Consider the following 21,989-nt stretch of genomic DNA (forward strand, 5'->3'; position numbering starts at 1 on the left):
GTGCTTTCTGTGCCAAATGTTTTTACCTGCTTTTTTCTAAGACCACTCCTACCAGACAGGTGTTATTGATTGGAGAAATGGAAGTTCAGAGAGAAGATAGAATTTAAATCCTTTTTTGTCTCACTATAAAATGGATGCTTTCTCCTCTACCCCAACCTGCTCACAAGGATGAATAAAAACATGTTTCTGGCTTTAAGGAGCTCGACCTGGCAGAGGACATAAAATAAGAACACAAATGAATGCATTTTAAAGCAGAGATCCACTTGTCCCCTAGTACCACAAGAGAAGTGTAAAGAAGTGAAATGGGAGGTTGAGAGAAGAGAGAAAGCGAGCACTTCTGGCCAGGGAAATCAAGGTTGGCTTCAATAAGGTGGCATTTAAGTCTTGAAAGATGGGTACAGTTCCACTGGATGAAGACGATGGACACAATGGAGAGCATTTCCAAAGGAGGGCAGAAAGTGAGAGTTGAAGGAATGAATGGAGCTTTGATCCTAAGCTGCGATGGGGAGTCCCAGAACTTGTTGGGATGGGATCCTGGGACCTCCTTGGTTGGAGGACCCAGGGACTGGGTAACCTTCGTGATCCTGGGGTTGAGGGGGTGGGGGATCTGGATGTTGCATTGGATGGAGAGTTTAGGAACTGGCTGCAGTGGGGGGTGAATGGCTGTGATGACTGTGGGGAAAGGGAGGTGATGTTCTGGGGGCTGCCTGGGAAGTGGGAGCTGTGGCCTCCCTGGGCTGGAGAGACATGGGGCTGGCTGAGATGGAAGAATAGTCCAGGGACTGGCTAGGATGAGAGATCCCGGGACTACCCGGGATGTGGGCGGGAGGGAGGTCGCCTGAGATAGGACGTCCCGGCGGAGTCCTCTGGAGGCCCGGATCCGGAGGCTGCCTGCAATGGGTGTTCCAGGGATGTCTTAGATGAGGATCTTGGGCTGAGACGACCCCAGGGACATTGGAATGGACCGAGATGGAGGGCTCCGTTGGGCTGCATTGGGTGAAGCCCCTGGGAGCGGTGGCACAGAGAGATTCCCCGCAGCCCATGCTGCGGCCGGCGCGAGTGTCTCAGGGCGGGTCTGCCTTCGGGCTCTGGTGGCGGCGGCAGGTGGGGCGCGCGGGGGCGGGCCGGGCGCGCGGGGTGGGGGCAGGGGCGGGGGGCGGGCCGGCGGCCGGGGCGGTCCCGCGCGGCCGCGCTGCGCAGTGACTCCGCAGCGGGCGGAGCGCCGTGGGCCGCGTCCTCCTGAGCCGTGGCGGTGGCGGCGGCAGCGGTAGCCTCAGCTCCTGCTCCCGGTGCCGTCGGCCCCAGAGCTGTCTCCCGGGCCCCCCCGGGCCCCCGGGCCCTCGAGCCCGGTGCGCGCCCTCGCGTCCCGCCGGCCCCCTCCCCCGGCTGGGCCCGGGGGAGGGTGGCGCCGTGAGCGAGCAGGGACCGGGCTTTCTTGCCCCTTCCCCTGCCCCTGGGCAGCCAGAATGGAGGCGGGGTCGGGGCCCCCGGGCGGTCCGGGATCCGAGAGCCCCAACCGGGCGGTGGAGTACCTGCTGGAGCTGAACAACATCATCGAGAGCCAGCAGCAGCTGCTGGAGACCCAGCGGCGGCGCATTGAAGAGCTGGAGGGCCAGCTGGACCAGCTCACCCAGGAGAACCGCGACCTGAGGGAGGAGAGCCAGCTGCACCGCGGGGAGCTGCACCGGGACCCCCACGGCGCGCGGGATAGCCCCGGCCGCGAGAGCCAGTACCAGAACCTGCGCGAGACCCAGTTTCACCACCGAGAGCTGCGGGAGAGCCAGTTCCACCAGGCGGCTCGGGACGTGGGCTACCCGAACCGGGACGGCGCCTACCAGAACCGGGAGGCGGTGTATCGGGACAAGGAGCGGGACGCCGCCTACCCGCTCCAGGACACTACTGGCTACCCAGCCCGCGAGCGCGACGTGGCCCAGTGCCACCTGCACCACGAGAACCCAGCCCTGGGTCGCGAGCGTGGCGGGCGGGAGACCGGGCCAGCTCACCCGGGCCGCGAGAAGGAAGCCGGCTATTCGGCGGCGGTGGGCGTGGGGCCCCGGCCACCGCGGGAGCGGGGCCAGATGAGCCGTGGCGCATCCAGGAGCTCCAGCCCCGGGGCCGGCGGCGGCCACAGCACCAGTACCAGCACCAGCCCGGCCACAACCCTCCAGAGAAAGTAAGGAACGTGTGTTCGTACCACCACCCACCCCTCCGTTCACCCCAGCTCTTCCCCTCTAGTTCCCTCTCCAACTTGTATGGCTGATAAAGTAAGAAGTCCGTGCCTGATTCCATGTCCTCCTCTCCCGTCCCAGCCTGTCAGGAGGAGCTGGGTCCTCCTCAAGCAGCCGCCTCCCCTTCTCTAGCCACCCCAGCCTGGGTTGGCCAGATGAGTGCAGGTGTCTCTTCTTTCTCAAAACCACGAAGTGAGGGCCTACAGCAGTCATCACCCCTCCACTTCTTCACCGCCTAGCTGTACCCTTGCCAGAGGATGGCTATTTATTTATTTATTTATTTTGGAGGTGCTGCTTGGGATTTTTATTATCTGATGGTGTCACCTCAGAGCCCCGAGGGAAAGAAAGCCCCCATTCTCCCCCCGCCCCCCCAACCAACCTTTGGGTCTCCTCTGCAGGTGCTGAGTGCAGGCCTGATCTTGTCTCTGACAGTCTCAGACCCATCCTTTCCCAGATAGGCAGGTGGGGACCAGAATGGCTGCTGGAGGCTGAGACGCCCCTCTGAGGGGAACTGCAGCACATTCTGGCGGGGGGAGCAGAGATGGGGGAGCAAAGATGGAGGCCAGGCCCTTGGCTAGTTCCTCAAAGACCACCCCTCTCCACCCTGGAGAAAAACACCACCCAATGAAAGAGCTACCAGGAAGGGAAGTCTACAGATCTTCCCTCTTGTTGGATCAGTGCCAGTTTCTCTTCTGGGGCCTGTGTCAGCCTATTCGGGACATGTTGGCAGTGTCTCTTGGGTTGGTGGGACATAGGCTGGGTCCACTTCTTCCTTGCAGACAGTACCATGAGCTGGTCGAGATAAATGTCAGGCTAAGAGAGTCAAGGGCATGCAGGCTCACAGGGCTTCCCTGAAGGCTCCCTGCTTTTCCTTCTGCTGTATTGGAAAGAACACTGAACCAGGAGTTAGGAGACCTGGGTCCCCCTTCCAGCTGTGCTGCAGATTGGCTTCGTGACCTTGACTGAGTCCCTTCCTCTCTCGGGCCATCAGTTCCCCCCCATATCTTGTCTGCCTCGAATGCTCTTTAAGGTCCCCCAGCTTAGATTTGATGGTTCTGTGACTAATACAGCCACACTACAGAGCAAGTCTGAAGTCCTCTAGCGAATGGACAGCCTTCCCCCTCCTCTCACTGCTCAGCTGGTCCTACCATGTGCCACAACCAGTGGAGTGTCTCTTGGAGGCTGGGCTGGGGGTGGGGAAGCCTTCTGCCTCAGGAAATCTGCCGGGAGACAGCTCTCTGCAACTCCCCCGTGGTGAGGCAGCAGGCTGGGGTGCTGGGTTGAGATGGCTGGGCCCCAGGAGCAGCAGCTGCAGCTCGAGGGCTCAGCTGGGCTCCGCTGCAGTGCACCCTCAGCTGAGTTTTGGTGTGCGCTGCCCCAGAGTAGTCCGGGGGCGAGGGAGATGGGTTCTCCTGTCCAGGCATGACTGCTGGGAGCCCATTCCCCGTAGACTGACTGCTTGTGTGGGTCCCACGCTGGAGGAAGGAAGGGGCCAGACCCACTGAACGAGGCTGTTTCAGGAGAGGCCCCTGGTGGGAGTGGGAGTAAGAGACTGGATGGACATGGTGGTCCTTGAGCCTGGCTGTGGAATACTTTTCCAGAGTGGTCAGGCCTGTGATAGTCTCATTATGTGTGGCTCGAGGGAGCAGAACCAGGAGCAGGCAGAAATTGGGGGATAATTCAGGGAGAACTTTCCAACCTGGCTGGATGGTGATGCAGTGGACTGACTCAAGAGATGGTTGGCCGGGGCAGGGGGTGCTGGACATGTCCAGTAGAGGGCCAGTGGGTGTCGGGAAGAGCCAGAGAAAGCACCATTCCTGAATCCAGTGTAGAGCCCAGTGAAGTGACCTGGGTCTTCCCAGTTCCAGGATTCCATTACCCTCAGATTCTCCATCCTGCAGCCATGGATCTGAATCTCTTGGCTGGCTGGAAGCCCATTTGCTCTTGAGCTCTGTGCTTCTGCCATCCGCACAGGCCTGCCTCTCTGTCTTTTGTAAACCCTCCAGGCTGTTTGTTGGATTTCTTTCCCTCAACTGGATTAATAGGAGGGTTTAGATAGTACTTTAAATCTCTCCTAACCATATATTAAATATTTGCACATCCACCTTTGCCTCTTTGGGGCCTCACAACAGGCCCTGTGCAGTGAACAGTAGCAACTCCATCTTAGAGATGGGGAAACCGAGGCTCCAAGATGAAAGGGTTCTGCTCAAGGTTATGCTGCTGGCTCCTAACAGAGCTGGGACTCGAACCCAAGTCCACCTGCTCCAAGGCCTGTCATTTTTCCACCAGAGCTTGGCAACCCACAGGAGTCTGTTGGCTTCGGGACCTGGCCAGGTCACAAGCTGGGAGAGGCCAGGAGAGCCTTAGATATCTAGAGGATTTGAGCAGGAGGAGCTGACGCTGGGATGAGTGGGGGCGCCAACGGGGGAGGGAAGAGGGTCCTGTGTCTCCCTCCTTTCCACTCTCCCTCGCAGCCAGGCATCAGGAAGGGGCCTGTTGCTGCGGTAGCCATTGCTGCCACCACAGCTGCCGAGGAGACTCCCCTGCCGGGTCGTTCTGGGTTTGTAAGGAGTGGGTGAGAAGGCTGCCTCGGGAAGCCAGGGCAGGCAGGGTGGGAGTTTTCGCAGCAGAGGCTGCCGCACTGGGGGAGGATAGGTAAAGCGGGTACAGGCTATAGGCGTTTCTGGTCCCCAGGCTCCCTCTGGCGGAGAAAGAGGGGAGAGAGGCCAGCTGCCTCTTGCTGAGGGCCCCGTGTACCTGGGGATTTAATTCAGTCCTCCCCGCGACCCTGTGGGTCTGTCACCACAATGCACATTTTATAGCTGAAGAAACTGAGGGGGCTCAGAGGAGTGAAGCGACCCGCCCGAGGTCACACTATCCCGAAGACAGACTTTTGGTCCTGGGAACTTTAGCTCTGCTGCAGCTGAAAGTGGCTGTCTTGTCCACCCCCACCCATGTCCTGCTCCACTCCCCCCGCCCCCCCCCCGCCGGAGTCCCACATCCTCCCGCACTGTCTCTTCTGGACAGGTTCCCGGATGCCAGTCTGCCTTCTGCTGTGCTCTGGGTGTGGCCTTTTTAGTGCAGCATAGAGTGAGAGGAGGCTCAACCTCCTTCCGGCCACTGGTCTTCTGGATGTGAGGGCTTTGCTTGGTTGTTTGCTTCTTTGTTTGTTAGTCACTGCTGGGCTCCATCAACATTCAGATCTTTTATCCTTGGCATGGCCGCCCCTCTCCAGATGATCAGAGAAGAGCTCTGCGTTCCTGGTTGATCTTGGCCTGGCCCCCCTTGCAGTTCTGGCGCCTGGAATGATTTATGGGTGTGCTGGGGGACACTGCTGAGACACTCTACACTGAAGAGAGCTGTATTTCCCACGCTTTGTGCATGGGGCCCAGCTCTGGCTCCGCTGTAGGCGGTGGTGGGCTGAAGCTGGTTGGGTGGTAACTCTCCATCCTCTGCCCACCCCCCTCCAGGCATACCTCCTCCCCTGCCCACCCACCCTGCAAGCTAGCTCACACTGGGGGACAGCAACCAGAGGGCCCGGCCTGGTGTTCCTGACAGCCAGGGCAATGCATGGTCTACTGCGTGGCTGCTGGGTTGTGTCAGTGTGCTTCCTGCAGGGGCCGAGGGCACTGGGGGGAAGTGGGGGTGATGAGAGTGAGCCCAGGGAGGGGCCCCAGGGAAGTGTGTCTCCTCTGGGGTCTTGGTTGCTTTTCCCGGGGCTGGGGTTCTCCTTCTTCCCAGGAGGGTAAGCCATTTATTTTCCCCCCACTGTGTTGGAAGCATTATACTTGTGTGGGAGGAAATGATAATGTTGAGTTGAATGAGAATTAGAGGAGTCTTGCTTCTCCGTCTAGATCTGGGGCAGGAATGGGGTTGTTGTCATCCACAAACATTTCTTGGCTGCGTGTACAGATCAGGAGGGGCCCCCAGGCTGAGCAAACACCGTGCTCTCAGCACTTATAGAGCCCCTTCCTACTGGCCAGAGACACAGGGTGCCAGGCTTAGCCCATGGCAGCGACAGTGCTCAGCACAAAACAGGCAGCAAGGGTGGTGGGGGTGTGCAGGATCTGGGAGGAAGGAAGGATCAGGGCAGGGCAGGCCTCTGGCTGAGTACCTGGCTGGAGGGCTTTGAGGTTAGTAGGTGTCTCCTGGTGTCAGACGGGGGCCTATGCGGGAGAAAGACTGGACTCAGGCTTGCCCTCTGCTACTGTTTCATCTCATCCCCCACCACCTTTTGCCTTGCCTACTGGGGCCTCTGAATTTGTTGAGAGCATAGTAAAGACCTGGAGCATGGAGAAGAGGCCACACACATGCTGAGTGAGTCTCAGCCTTCTGTGTGCCAGGTGCCACCCTATGTGGCTTTATGTAAGAATAGCTAGCTCTTCTTCTTCTTCTTCCTCTTCTTCTCTCCTTCTCCTTCTTTTTACTGAATTTACTGAGTGCCAAGCACTGTTTGTTCTAAGCGATTTCCATGTATTAATTCATTCAGTTGTCACATGAATCCTTTGATGTGGATGTTGTTATTAAATCCATTTCACAGATGAGGAAACCAAGGCCCAGAAAGGGTTGGTTAACTTGCCCAAGGTCACTCAGTGAATAAGCAGCAGGACTGAGAAGGAGCTCGAAGGAGCCCAGGTGGCAGGCTCCAGGGTCCATCTGCATTGCTCTCACCCACCATGCAGTCTGGCCGCTTATCTCATTTGCAGAGTCCCTTGCCAGGTTAGTGAAGGGGTAGTATTATCCTCATTGTTCAGACAGGGCAATGAGGATCAGAGAGGTACAGCGACCTGCCTGAGGTTACACAAGCTCATGGGGCCCAGAAGTGTCTGGCTTGAGTCTGTGAGACACCATGGCCTCCCGCAGGCAAGGTAGAAAGACTTTAAAGACACTCCAGGCACAGCTCTGGCCTCCCCTCCACCCCCCGGCAGAGCTCCAGATACCACTAGTCGAGTCAGGGTCCGGCTCCTGATTGCCGCCTAGATTTTTGCCACAGTCTCCTCTCATAGATGCCTCCCCTGCCTTTGCTCCATCAAGCTTCTGGTAACACACAGCCAGGCCGAGCTTTCTGCAGGACTCCTCCACCTGCCACCCAGGGCCCTCTTAGGATCGGTACCCAACTCACCGTTCTCCTCTCGCCTCTTCTCCAGGCCCCTTCCCATACACCGTGCTCCACCAGAAGGGCTGGCGTACCCCCTCATTAGCCAGCGCAGTCTGCTCATGGTCTCGCGGTCTTCACTCATGCTGCCTCCTTCTCCTGGGCTGCTGCTCCATCCGCTTCCCAAGGCCGAGCTGCCCTGTCCCCTCTCCCATGTTGGTTTGTTGGTTTCCCTCTCCCATGTTGGTTACCTCTGGCCCTTGAAACGAGCACTTTGCCCCGGTTCTTTGTTTGCATCTCGTGTCCTCCCTACTGGATCGAGAGCTCCTTCAGCTTGAGATTGAACTGACACGTATCGAGATCATGTTGCCTATGGCAGGTGCTCTGGGCATGAGTGAGAGAGCAAGCAGCTTGGAAACACACAGCACAGCACACATTAGCTGCCCAGGAAACAGTGAATAGACAAATGAATGTCAGATTAAGCCTTGGCGCACTAATGGCCAGAGGTGCCTCTGTCTTTCCTCATTCCAGGGCTCTGGTGGTGTGAAATAACTCCACTTCAGAATCCTCTTGGCTCCTGTGTGGCCTTGTCCTCATGCTCCCAGGAGTGGTTTGGCCTCCACTCTTTGGTGCTTTTTGCACTCACTCATTTTTCCAGTTGGTAGGATATCAGGGTAGCAGAGTCAGACAAAACTTTGGGGACGCCGCGGCCAGTCCACTCATCGTTACCTAGACATGCATAGGACCCGTGCACAGTCTGCCCAGTCTAGTGGAAAGTGACTTATTTTTCATCAAGTCTTTATTGGGTTCAGACCCTGGGCCAGGCATGGGGTCTTAGAGTCAAAATAAGACTCAGCCCCTTTGACTCTTTTCCTGCTGTGTTCCCTGGAAGAAGGATAAACCCTGGTCTTAGAGAAGGATGTTGAGTAAATGACTGGTTTCCACTTTTGATGTAACTCATGTAGGGCCAGGTAGTTTGCTAGTTACTCCGACTTTCTCCTGGAAGTTATTTGGTCTCTCTCCAAGCATCCACGTTGAAAGCATTTATGTGGGGAAGCCTGTTCTCAAACACTTAAGAGCCAAATCTCTCTAGGGGCCTTAGCAGTCAGGGAAAATGCAGCACCGTGGAAGGAGGACTTTTCTCCAATTCTGGGCAAGTCACCTAACTCTGAGAGCCTCGGTTTTCTCAAGTAGCAAATGAGAAAACTATGTTTTCTGATAGAAAAGATTCATGTTGCACCTCTCCCCACCCCCACCCTGCCGCCAAATATATCAGAAAATTGCCTCTCTGCCTAATATACCCATCAAGGCTCTGATCAGGATGGAAAGCTGAGAGAGAAGGATGGTAAATAATCTGTGGGGCTACCCTGCCCCCTAGAGGTGTAATGTAGCAAACAAAACAACTTGGTCAGGATCCTCACTGCACATCTTCAAAACAAAGGTAACAAGCCAGAGCCCCGTGGGCTCATCAGGATGAGTCCTCTAATATTTTGGAAGGAAATTTATCCCAAATAGCACCTGATATGTACCGTTTCCCTAATATCGACCCATTTCTTTGTAGCTATGTGATTTTTATACCCTTTTAAAGGGATAATATGACCACAGATCTGGGCCTTGTGATTTCCTGCTGGATTCTAAGATGCTGCCCTCACCTGAACAAAGCCAGTATTTTCCTCTCTATAGCCACGTTAGAATCACTGTCATCATATCCGTGATGAAAAGTACCTAAATCGTTTTCCCTCCCCAAATTTCCCTTAGAACAGTGGGAGGGAGGCAGTTGTCCATCTGATGGGCTGGCCAGTTCCTAAATAGTTATGAATCTTCTCATGATTATTGTGCAAATTAAATAAGATGACATAGGTGAAGTGTTCAGCACACGGTGTCTGCTTCCTTAGCAAGAAGCATTATTATTATTATTAATAACTTGGCCAAACTCTGCTGCAGAGGAGCTGGGGGGAGAGGCCATATGGGAGCTTACTGCATTTCTGAAAGAGAGGCCAGTCCAGTGAATGTTACGAGCCTAGTATGTGCCATGTCTTGTACTACTGCCAGCAGGAAGTTCTGTGGTTAATATTACTCAGTTCCCGGATTCCCGGCATTCACAGTTGGGTAGGGAAGATGAATGTACTGAGGTTTCCTGTGGGTTAGAGGGGAACACAGGGGGGCTGTGGGTACCCAAAAGAGGGACATCTACCTAGACCATCAGGGAGAGCTTCCTGGAAGAGGTGATGCCTGAGCTGAGACTTGGAGGATGAGTAGGAGTGAGTTAGATGAAGAAGGACAGTATGTGGGTTGGTGGAAATGGAGAGCAAAAGGGAGGCTAAGGCAGAGGGGACCGCATCAGTGAATGTGCGGAGACATGGAACCAGCTGGGTGTGTGGGGGAGGGGAGCACTTACTTTTATGAGGTCAGTACAAACTGAAACACAAACAGCGAGGCAGGAAGGGTCTGGAGGAGGGTCTGCAGGGTCAGCCAGCCCAGATCAGGAGGACACTTGAATAGCAGGATGAGGAGCTTTATTCTATTGGGAATTGGGAGCCAGGAGAGGGTTTTAGATTGAGGAAAGAGGTGCTCATTTTAGAGTGTGGGATGATGTGTTGAGAGCTAGGTTCTGGAGAGATCCCACAAGTGGACAGATTGGAGGGCATCCAGTGAGGAGGCTAGTGGGACAGTCTGCATGAGAGATGATAAGGCCTGATCTCAGGCAGTGGGGCGTAGAGATAATCTACTGGAGGAGAAAGACAGTGACAACATGGGGGCAAGAGCTGTGACAGGGGTGTGTAGACAGCTGCTGGGCCTTGTTCGTGACTAGCACGATTTCAGTGATCCCAGCATAAAAGCCAAGAAACTTGAGCCAGAGGGACCCTGAAAAAGCATCCAGCTCAAGCTGTTCATTTCACAGATGAGAAGGGTGAGGCCCAGAGAGAAAGGACTCGTCTGAGGCAACATGTGAGTTGAAGAGCTCTGACCAGAAGAGTGACGCTAATGTTAGTGCCCATGTTCAAAGAATCATCCCTCAAAAGTGCAGTTTTATGCCTTGAAATCCTGGGAAGGTTGCAGGGCCCATTCTCTCTGTGTCCTACAGATGAGAAAACCTGGGCTTGAGGAGGCTTGATGACTTGCTGGGGAGGAAGCCATGAAGAGGAGGCATCCCTCAGAGAAAGGGTCTCTTGCTTTGATGGCAGACAGACCCTCCACCCTGTCTGGCTCAGCCCCTCGGAAATCAGATCTCCTAGATTCACAGTGAGGGAGAACGCCCAGATTTCCCTTTCTCCACCCAGGCCCACCTTTCTCCCTGCTGCTCTTTGCCTTTGAGGTCCTCATTAAATGTAATTGAGACAGCTCAGAGGCAACTTTCGGCCTGAGAGCCAGGCCAGTCACCCCCCTTTTTTCTGTTTTCATGGGAGAGGGCAGGCTTGTGTCTGTCATCACTTGGGTGCCTATTGCCTTGGGCAGAGCATCTCCAGCCCGGATGCCTTGGTTTTGAGGCCCCACTGTATGATACACAAAGAATGAGCTTTGGAGATGGAGAGATCTAAGTTTGTCTCTGTTTTGTTTTGTTTTGTTTTGTTTTGAGTGTAGTGGACACACAATATCACACTTGTTTTCAGGTGTAGGACACAGACTCCACAAGTTTACATGTTGTGCTGTGCTCCCCACAAGGGTGGCTACCAGCACACAGACCCAAGTTTGATTCTCGGCTGTGCCCCAGCCCACTGGAGGACCTCAGCTATGTCATCTTGCCTTCTCTGAGGTTTAGTTTCCTTTTCTGGAAAATGGCATGATAATGCCCATCTCTCAGGATTAACTGAGATCATTTCAATAGCATTTCCTGATACCCCTAGGTGCTTAATAGTCATTTTCAGGGGAAGAAAACACATGAAATCATTCAAGATTGTGCCAAAGTACATGCTCTTATACATTATGTCTCTCTTTCTTTTTGTATTTTTAAAAAGATTTTATTTAATCATTTGAGAGAGAGAGAGAGAGAGAGAACAAGTGGGGTGGGGGAGGCAGAGGGAGAGGGAGAAGCAGACTCCCCATTGAGCAGGAAGCCCCAACCAGGGCTCAATCTAGGACCCCGGGATCATGACTCGAGCTGAAGGCAGATGCTTAACTGAGCCACTCAGGTGCACCTCTTATACTTCATTTCTATAATCATGATATTACCTGAGATTCTTTAGTTTTTAATAGGCTTTAACTCATCCAAATATTTGGATAGCACATCATTAAAGTAGGACAACTTTAAATTTAAAAAACAAGGGGCGCCTGGGTGGCTCAGTGGGTTAAGCCGCTGCCTTCGGCTCAGGTCATGATCTCAGGGTCCTGGGATCGAGTCCCACATCGGGCTCTCAGCTCAGCGGGGAGCCTGCTTCCCTCTCCCTCTCTCTCTGCCTGCCTCTCTGCCTACTTGTGATCTCTGTCAAATAAACAAATAAAAGCTTTTAAAAAAAAATTTAAAAAACAAAACCAAACCAGTCCTTTCCTTCTCCTTCATGAAATCTCCCACAGACAGTGATTTGCAAAATTTCTTGCCCGGCAAAGATTTGTGTCCCTGGAGAACAGCTGTATTTCCTCCTTCCTAATACGAGGCTATCATGGCTCATTGTATCTCGCTCTTGTTCCCCCGCTACCGGCCAATTTGAAATACAGTTTGAGCATCTTTGTTGATCTCTTTTTCTGAGTCCTATTTTCTAGTTCAATTTTTTAATTCTTTCTTTATCTGTGTTATTGGAGTAAGCCACCTCAAATCCTTTGTGACTCAGGCAGGTATAAATAACTAATTGGTGTAAATAGTCAAATGAATGGAAGGCTGGAGAGGCTGGACAGACGACCGTGGGGCTAGAAGGGGACTGGAGGGCCGTACAGGCTGGAGCAGCTGAGAAGGTACCCTCACCGACTACTGTGACTCCAGAAGGAGTTGAGGTGTTAGTTGGGGGCATCCTTCACTAGCCTGTCTCATATCTGCTCTAAAAAGAAGGCTGCACTGGAGAACAGGCCCTCACATCACGTGGAATCATCACCGTCCCTCTTCTGTCCATTCCGTGAGGGAGACTGAGGTCCAAAGAAAGAGGAGGGGCTTGTTTTTTTTTAAATTAAGTTAAAGCTGTACATATGCATAATTTTAAAAAGGCAAATACTGGGCAGGAGGCTGGCTGGTTCACGCAGTAGAGCATGCGACTCTTGATCTCTGGGCTTGGTGGGTTCTAGCCCCATGTTGGGCAGAGAGATTACTTAAAAATAAAACATTAAAAAAAAAAAGGCAAAGAGTACACAAAGATGTATATAGTAAAAAGCCTAGGGCGCCTGGGTGGCTCAGTTGGTTGGGCGACTGCCTTCGGCTCAGGTCATGATCCTGGAGTCCCGGGATCGAGTCCTGCGTCGGGCTCCCAGCTCCACGGGGAGTCTGCTTCTCCCTCTGACCTTCTCCTCGCTCATGCTCTCTCTCACTGTCTCTCTCTTCTCTCAGATAAATAAATAAAATTTTTAAAAAAAGCCTATGTTTCCCTATTCCCCCCTTCCAGCCCTCAGAGGTGACTGCTTTTACCATTTAGGTTTTCTGGTGGTGATTTCACATCTCTAAATAACATGCTTCAGTGGTTATTTCTTCATTTATCAACTTTATCTTTTTTAAACATTTTATTTATTTATTTGAGAGAGAGCACACTGTGAGAGAAAGAGATCACAAAAAGCAGGGAGGAGGTAGAGGGAGAAACAGACTCCCGCTGAGCGGGAAGCCTAGTGCAGGCACCCTGGGATCGCGACTGAGCCACCCAGGCGCCCTTCATTTATCAACATAAACATTATTTACTGACTTCTTTCTACTAGGACAAATGAGGATCTAGCTTCTTTACAACACCTGACTCTATCTCCCTTTCATAGATTGCGATAGTTATACTACTACTTCGGTTCCTCTGTTAGTTACCTTTGTAACTTTAGCAAGTAGTGTTTTAAACTACGGTTTCCTATTCCATCCATTTTCCACACTATCTCTTCACCACTTGGTCTCTAAGACATAGTTATTAGGGCCCCATCCTTCCTTCCCTCTCTCCTCCACCCTTGCACCTCCCACATTCTGTGCTCAGTACTTTTGCATTCCACAGGTTGACTGCATTTGCATTCTGTAATAATTAGGTCTTTGGTGGTTTATCCAGACAAACCGACCACCAATAACGCACTGTGTTCATGTGCTTAGGACTATAATTGCACCTCAGTTTCCATGGTCTGTTGTCACAATTTCTGTACTCCCAGGAAGATGTTCCTAGCGTCAAAAGCAAATGCACCTGGGTGGCTCAGTCGTCAAACGTCTGCCTTCAGCTCAGGTCAAGATCTCAGGGTCCTGGGATCAAGCCCCACATTGGGCTGAGTCGGAAGCCTGCTTCTCTCTCTCCCACTCCCCCTGCTTGTGTTCCCTCTCTCGCTGTGTCTCTACCAAATAAATAAATAAAATCTTAAAAAAAAAAAGCTCAAACGCATTTTCCTTTCTTATGCTCTATGACATGGCTCAAAATCATGCCACTGTTTACTTTGCTTTGTATTTGGGACCAGAACTTTCTTTCTCCCTTATTTGTTCGCTCACTTGCTCATTTATGTCGTTACTGTCCCAGGAGTTCCTTGAAACTGCAGGATAATCATAGCACACCTTCTGGAGAGAGTTTGCTGGGAGATTTCGAGAAGGTTTTTTTTTTTTCTTTTTTTTTTTTAGATATCACATGGAAATATGATATGCATACAGAAAAGTGCTCATGTCACAAATGAATTGCTCAGTCAATTTTTACAAGCCAAATACACCTATGTAACCAGCTATGTAACCTATGTAATCAGTTCAAGGTCTGTTTTCCATTCACTCAACCTGGTACTCAGTGAGTCTGTTCAGTCAGATTCTTTTGATCTCTCCTTACATAATTTCTTTGGTAGTTTCTTCCCTTTCATTTTCTCTGTTTTCTCTTTCTGGAATGTCTGCCAGTTAGATGTGCAACTTCCTGGATTGATCCCCGAGGCTGCCTATCTTCTCTCATACTTTCTATCTTATAGTCTATGAATGAGTTAGGAGAAAGTCTGGTTGAGATGCCCTTACACCCCGACTGGCTTGTCCATTTGCTGGTTTTATTTTAGGTGAGACTCCAGGGGGCTGGCTATTATAATGGGTGCCCCCTGAATGCCAGAATGAAAAGCACTTCATCCTGGGGACACCAGCAGGCCCCTGGGGGCCCTAATTGACTGCAGATAGGTTCATTCCCTTAGCCAGGAGCTCTCTGATATCTTGCCGTGCCAGGTAGCTTGGATTCTGGATTTGGGGCTTAGGGGAGCAGGGCAGGATTTCATGTACTTACCTTCAGCATATCCCCCCATTTTCAGATCCTGACCATTCCTGCCTGCCCTTCCTCATACCTACCATCTCCATGTCTGGAGTCTTTTTGGACCTCTGCTGGCCGGATTGGCTCCCACCCTGGCTGCAACCCCCTGAGTGGTGTCCCTGGCTCTCCTTCAACTATGAACACTCTCCTCTTTGGTTGTTTTTGTTGTTTTTGTTTTGCTTCCAGAAATTTGTTGAAATCTCTCATTGATACCACTTTCTTCCATCCTCTTCACTGTTAGGACTTCATACCTTGTTTTATTTTTCACATTCATTTTAGTGGGCTCCCAGGAGCTCAACCCAGCCTCCTTTGCTTAGGCAGTAGGAGCAGGTAGGCCAGAGATGGGCCCCTAGCGCGCAGGAGGGGGCTTTGAGTTTGAGCTGAGGTTTCTGCAACAGTGAGCTGCTCTAAGCTGCTCCCCTTTCCACCCACTCTCCTCCCCATCATCACTGAACCTCCATCCCTCTGCCTCTAGCAGAGGGAGGCAGGAAGGGAGGGTTGGAGAGAGAACCAGTTCCATTTTCCTTTTCTCTCTCTCACTCCCACTTCTTCTTCTTCTTTCTTTTCTTTTCCTTTTTTTTTTTTTTTTTTTTTTTTTTTTTTTTTTTTTTTTGTTGTTGTTGTTGTTGTAATGTCGAGCTGATCTGGGCTGCAATACCTGTACCTAACACCACCTTCCTGTTTTGGCGCTCCCCCTCTGACCTTGAATGATTGCTTCTTTCAGAAGCACTTCCCCCCCAATGCTCATGGGTGGGGGGAGGCGGAGGCGGTGGGGGGGGCACGGGCTTGGGCGGCTTGGTGTGTAGGGGAGATTGGAGCCAGGTGAGGGAGAGAGGCCAAGCTCACAGGCTGGTATGGGAGATGAAGTGCCACTTAGCTCTGACATGACAGAAGGAAACCACAGCTGTAGCAGTTAAAAGCATTGGTTTTAGAGTCAGACCAACCCAGACTTGAATCTCAGCTCCACCGCTCATTAACTGCGTAACTCTAGGCAAATCACATCGCTACCCTGAGCCTGAGTATTCATATCTATACAATGGCAAGAAGAATAACCATCTCGCCCAGCTGTCAAGAACATAACACAAGCCTGAACCTTCGTAGGTGCTTAATAAATAGTCACTTTATTCTTTCTGCATTACTAGAAGGCAGAATAAGCGAAAGACCAAATAAAGCCTGCTTGACAGGAAGGAGCATGAATTGGGGGAAGGCAGCTTTTGACCTTATCACGCCCAGGGCTGAGCTCCCCAAGGACTCCCCAGAAATTACAGAACAATATACCCTTGCCTGGTATTCAAAGCTCTTTGTTGTAGCCTCTGCCTGTCTTCTTTTTAAAATAAAAAATGTGAAGTGGCACTTGCTTCATTATTTTCTGAGGAAGAAATTTAAAAAACAATAGCCAAACATTTCTTTGAAGTATGCAGCCATCTTCGTCATCATCCTCAGCATCCCAGAACTTGTTCAATGAATAGTGGTAATCAAGGACCCCTTAGGAAGAGTCATCACCAGCAAAAGGATAAACGGCAGCTGAAATTTCCACAGCCTTAATTTTGCTTCCCTGCCACCATTTTGGCCTTGGATGTCGGGTGGATCCATTACTGAAAGTGGCTTCATTATCCCCCAAGCTTTCTGATTTGTCCGGTGCTTCATCTGGTTGTTCTCTCTTATTAACCCTTATGAGATTTTCTTGTGTGTCACCATTCTCTTACCCTCCTGACCTCTCTACCTCCCTCTGTGTCATTTCTAGGTCTGATTCTGGGCTCAGATTGGTCCCTTAGGCAGGAGTCTTCTTCTCCAGCTGAATTATCTTTCAAGAGGTTTTTTACAGTCACTTCTCACATTGTCATGATTTAGGTGGCTCTTGAACTTGGGAGGTATCTTTGCCTCTCCCCGAGGGCTTTTCCATTCCCTGGCCATCGTCACAAGTAAGTCTTTACACCATTTATGGTCTAGGAAAGCTCTCGTGTGCTCCTTTTGATCAGACCATGGCTCCACTCATCTCTCTAGCCATGGTCTTCCCTTCCTGACCAGTATTCAAGTTGTATTGAACTCTCTAGGGTTCCTAAGCTTAACAGACTTCTGTATGCCCCCATGCCATTCGCCAAGAATGCCTTTTTGCCCCTAAGGAGCAGATATCCACTTAACTGTAGAAGAACATCTTCTCTGTTCGCATTGTTCTAGGTGCTTGGACACAGTGAACAAAGAGATAAAATCTCAGCCCTGATAAAATATCAGCCCTGCGGAGCTGATATTCTATTGTGTGTATGTCGGGGGGCGGGCTGTAGAGTAGGGGCAGAAAAGAAACAAGATGACACAGAATATGTCCTATAGTGGTCAGAGCTATGGCAAAAAAAAAAAAAAAGAAAAAGCTGGGCAGAGGGGATGTGGAGTACAGAAGGCCCCGTCAACTCTACCATAACCAATATTTGCACAACGATTATTAAGCAGCCTTTCCTCATTTAAGCCTTTTCCAATGTTATTACATATTCTTTACAACCACAATCCTTCCAGCAACTCTGTTGGGTTAACCCTGTTGTTATCTCCATTATACTAAGGAGCAAACAGGGCCTTACAGATGTAAATCACATAGTTTTTTAAAAGATTTTATTTATTTAATTGACAGAGACAAATATTTTTAAAACATTTTTAGTGAGTGCGTGTGTATGGCCTGTGAAAATAACTTTATACTGTTGATTCTGTCTCCTCACATTTTTTTAAGGTTTTATTTATTTATTTGACAGAGATCACAAGTAGGCAGAGGCGGGGGCGGGGCGGGGGGGGGGGAAGCAGGCCCCCTGCTGAGCAGAGAGCTTGATGTGGGGCTCAATCCCAGGACCCTGGGATCATGACCCAAGCTGAAGGCAGAGGCTTTAACCCACTGAGCCACCCAGGCACCCCAAATAAATAAAATCTTAAAAAAATAAAAGTAGAGGAGAAAAACATTACCCGTAATTAGAGCGCACAAAGACAGCCACTGCGAGCATTTGGTGTATTTCCCTTGTTCTTTTTATTCTTTTCATATAGCTGAAATGATATAGCACATACAATTTTTTCTTGCTTCTTTTCACTTGAGCATTTCCCGCATGTAATTGCATATTCTTCGCAAGCATTATTTTTTTTTTAAGATTTCATTTATTTATTTGTCAGAGAGAGAGAGGGAGAGAGAGCAAGCACAGGCAGACAGAATGGCAGGCAGAGGCAGAGGGAGAAGCAGGCTCCCTGATGAGCAAGGACCCCGATGTGGGACTCGATCCCAGGACGCTGGGATCATGACCTGAGCCGAAGGCAGCTGCTCAACCAACTGAGCCACCCAGGCATCCCTCGCAAGCATTATTTTTAACGGCAGCTGATATACCATAATGTACTTAACCATCCACCAAATGTAGGGCATAGAAGCTGGGCCCATTTTTCCATTGCTTTAAGTCATGCTGCAGTGGGCAAGCATGCACATATAGCTTTTAGGGAACTTACAGCTTTTAGGGAACTGGCCTTGGAGAGAAACAATCATCTTCAGCTTATTTCCCTTTCTGGATGGTCCCTCCAACTGGGTCTGATTCATTCGGGTAGTCATTCATTTATTCATTCATTCCATCACCACATAGTAGCTCTGTACCTCTGTGGGCCAGACCATGAGATCTGGGGGTACAGGCATGACTAAGTCACAGCCCTAGACTGCTTCTCATCTACAGGGGCTCCTAATCTACAGGGAGAGTCGGGCATGGAAATGGACACTTTCAGAACAAGTTTGATCAGGGCTGTGATGGAAGCAAGAAAAGGACACTGCGGGAGAACAGAGGAGGGCCTCCTCATCCAGCCTAGAGACATTCAGATAAGCTTTCTGGAGGAGGCCTTGCCTAAATGAGTCACTGAAGATGAATAGGAGTTGGCCGCAGTAAGAAGAGGAACTTCCTGTTAAACATAATGAGTTGAATAAACTTATTTATCTCTGCTGCTTCCCCAAACCCAGCTGAAATATGAGTAAAGAAATAAAAAAGGTAGAAACACACAGGGTCTGGGATGCTGACCAGAAGTAAGCTATTCTGCCCAGAGAGCCCCAGAAATGCTTAGGATTCAGAGATGCTAGGAACCACAGAAGGCTGGGTGAGGTGTGGAATTAAAAACAGGGAGAATATTGAAAGTCTGTGAACAGACCTTCTTGTCCCTTCCTGGCCCCATCAAGTGAGGGACCTCACCCCCCCCCCCACCACCACCAAGCCCCATCTCTGCAGATGGGGGTTGATTCTTTGGAGAAATTGAAGTTAAGGGGCCCTGGGCTTGGGGATATCAGGCACAATGAAGTGTGGGATGAAACAGGGATGTAAGCAAAGGGATCTGCATCCCAAAACAGTGCGACCCCAACCTCCTCCCACTCCCCTACTTCTAGGACACCAAAGTCGGGAGCATACAAGAGAGCAAAGTAGTCTTCTCTGAGGAAACTAAAAGGCTCTAGAAAAAGGCCTCCAAAAGATGACACGTGGGAGTCTTTCAACAAAAGAACAGGCTTCAGCCCAGCAACTGTAGTGAAGCCCACCATTTGGCAAGCTTCAGCTATGCACAGAGCTTCCCATCTGCTTGTTAGTGTCATGGGAACCAATTGCCAAGGATCACCAGCCAAGGACCCTTAAGACAGGTATATTTGATTTTATGTACATTAAACCTCAGTGCAACTGACATTTCACACACACACACACACACACACACACACACACACAAATGCGCGCGCACGCACACGGGCAAGTCTTAGGTAGCTAGAGATGATCAGATAGTACAAAGCTATTTGAACCTATAAGAGTGACCAAAAAAGCAAGCAAACAAGCAAACAGAAAACAAAGGAACTTGGAAGGAACTGAGGTCAGGAGGGAGGAGAAGAAACCTGGGAAATTAAAGATAGCGAGAGTCAAAATAAAGATTTCAGTGGGAAGGATTAGAAAATAAAAGGAGATAAAATATTCTAGGAGGCAGAATAACAAGATGAAGGAATAGACAACAGAAGAGAAAAGATGAGAAAATTGGAGGATCAGTTGAGGAACTCCAACATCCAACAACAGGAGTTCCAGAAATAGAATGGAGGAAACAGCAGGAAGGAAGGGATCAAAGCCAAAATACAAGAACATGTCCCAGAACTGAAGAAATGCAAATCCCACTGAGTAACCAGCAAGATAAAATGATAAAAAGACCCATACCAAGGTATGTCTGTGGAATTGCAGAATGCCAGGGATAAAGAGAGGATCCTGAAAATTTCCTGGGGTGGGGGGGGGAAACATATCATGCACAAAGTTTCAAGAAAGAGAATGGCATTGGATTTCTCAACAGCAACACTGGAAGCTAGGAGACAGTGGAGCAGTGTTCTCAAAATTCTGAGTGAACATAATTTCCAACCTAGAAGTCTATACTCAGTCAAATTATCAATCAAGGCAGAGAGCATAAGGAAGACATTTTCAGACAGATGAGGTCTAAAGATTTTATGTCCCTGGCCTCTTTTCTCAGGGGAACACTGGAGAATGTGCTCCAGCAAAATGTGGACCTAAAGTCAGAAAAAAGGCCAAGGGATCTAGGAAATAGGAAATCCAACACAGAAGACAGGTGAAAGGAATCCCAGAGTGCTGGGCAGGGACAAGACCCTCCGTGCACCCTTATGCGGGTCTAGAGAGCACCCAGCCTGAATTGCACTTGGGACAAATTCTCGAAAGGAAGAAAAAAGAAAAGAAAAAATCTGATGGGTTATCTGAGGTGTCAAAACACATTGAGAGGAGAAATGTATTCCCAACAGAGTTCGGGGAAAACCAATCATAGATATGAAGAAAACTAAGCAAGCAAAGTCATCACCATCAATACCAGGAAAAAAGAAAAGTTGTATGGGAAATGAAATACAGTTACCACACATACTATGGTAAGCGTGAGCAGGGGAGGGGAAGAGTTGGGCAGAGGGAGAAGCAGGATCCCTGCTGAGCAAGGATCGGTCCTCCATCCCAGGACCCTGAGATCATAACCTGAGCCAAAGGCAGCTGCTTAACTGACTGAGCTGCCCAGGCGCCCTGCCTGGGTTCTTTAGAAATGAGAAGGCAAATACCTGAGCAAGCAGTTAAAAGAGATGAAGAGGGTTTGTCTCTGACAGTGGGGGTCAAGGGTGGGAAGAGAGTAGAGTGGGGAATTTGTGTTTTCTATTATAATCCTCACAGTCCTTGTGACTTGAAAATCTGCATATATTTATTACACAAAAAAATGTAAAAGGACACACAAGAAAATAAATTTCACAAGCAGATTAGCAGTATAATATGAACATACACTTTAGAAATCTGAAAGTGAACTCAGAAAAAAAATAACATTGAAAAGGAGTCTCATTCTGTTGAGATCCTTTCACAATTTGACTTTTAAAACTATTTCACATATTGCTGTAACACAGTTAAAAGACCTAGAGAGGGGCAGGAGTGTTCCAGGTAGCAAGTACCAGATGTGCTAGAAAAGTCGATGGGAGGGCAGAGTGAGATGGAGAGCTTTGGAGTGCTTGGGCTGAACAGGCAGGGAAGTCAATAGGGGGAGTTACTGAATACTTGAAGCAGGAGAACCATGTCAGCTGATTTGCATTTTAGAGATGTTCTTTTCAGCAGTGAGGAGGGAGTGCTCCACTAAGGAGACTTGCAGTTAGACTAGGTGATGGCTAGGAGAGAAGGTCCATGGCTACCCCAGGATTGGTTCTGTGCTTTGCAAGAGACCTGTGAGATCCGTGGGCTAGTGTACCCACCTCTTTCTCCTCAGGGCACTGCTGGAAGGAGCCCTGTTCACAGTTGTCCTTCAAGCCTCCTTTAAAAAAAAAAAAAGATTTTATTTATTTATTTGAGAGAGAACAGAGAATGAGAGAGAAAGAGCATGAGCAGGGGGAGGAGCAGACTCTTCAATGAGCAGGGAGCCCAGTGCGGGCTGGATCCCAGGACCCCAGAATCATGACCTGAGCCAAAGGCAGATGCTTAACCTACTGAGCCCCTCCTTCAAGCCTCCTTAAAAAAATCTACCTCCATGGGTGTCCAGTCTCCTTTCTTTTGACACCTAATTTTTTAGACATGTTACTCAACTCAAATCCTGACTTGAGGACCAGTCTTTCTCTTTCAGGTAACTTTGCATGTCTCATTTTTGATGTATTTTATGTTTATTAATTTAGCTCTCAGAGGATCATCTTGTTTATCTAATTCCAGGATCTTAGGGCAAAGCACCTTATTATTTCCCCACACACTGTTTACAGGAGGCTCAGAGTACCAAAACCAGAGGCAGGGAACCAGTCAGGAGGCTAAGGTAGGAACCCCAATATGGCAACTC

At 50.1% G+C, this 21,989-nt stretch overlaps 1 protein-coding gene across 3 annotated transcripts in view; it reads left to right on the top strand.

The window, feature by feature from the left end:
• The first annotated feature begins 1,224 nt into the window (after window positions 1-1,224).
• The window catches only part of IQSEC2 (IQ motif and Sec7 domain ArfGEF 2), a 76,369-nt gene continuing 55,604 nt past the window's right edge, over window positions 1,225-21,989 (top strand). For 2 of the 3 annotated variants that reach the window (XM_047715605.1, XM_047715601.1), the window contains exon 1: window positions 1,225-2,173. In XM_047715605.1, the coding sequence (XP_047571561.1) occupies window positions 1,467-2,173 (707 nt within the window). In that variant the 5' untranslated portion in view covers window positions 1,225-1,466. The remainder of the gene's footprint in view (window positions 2,174-21,989) is intronic. The other variant, XM_047715604.1, reaches the window with a different exon arrangement.

The sequence above is a fragment of the Lutra lutra genome, chromosome X, assembly GCF_902655055.1.
Source record: "Lutra lutra chromosome X, mLutLut1.2, whole genome shotgun sequence".
Taxonomy (NCBI): Eukaryota; Metazoa; Chordata; class Mammalia; order Carnivora; family Mustelidae; genus Lutra; species Lutra lutra.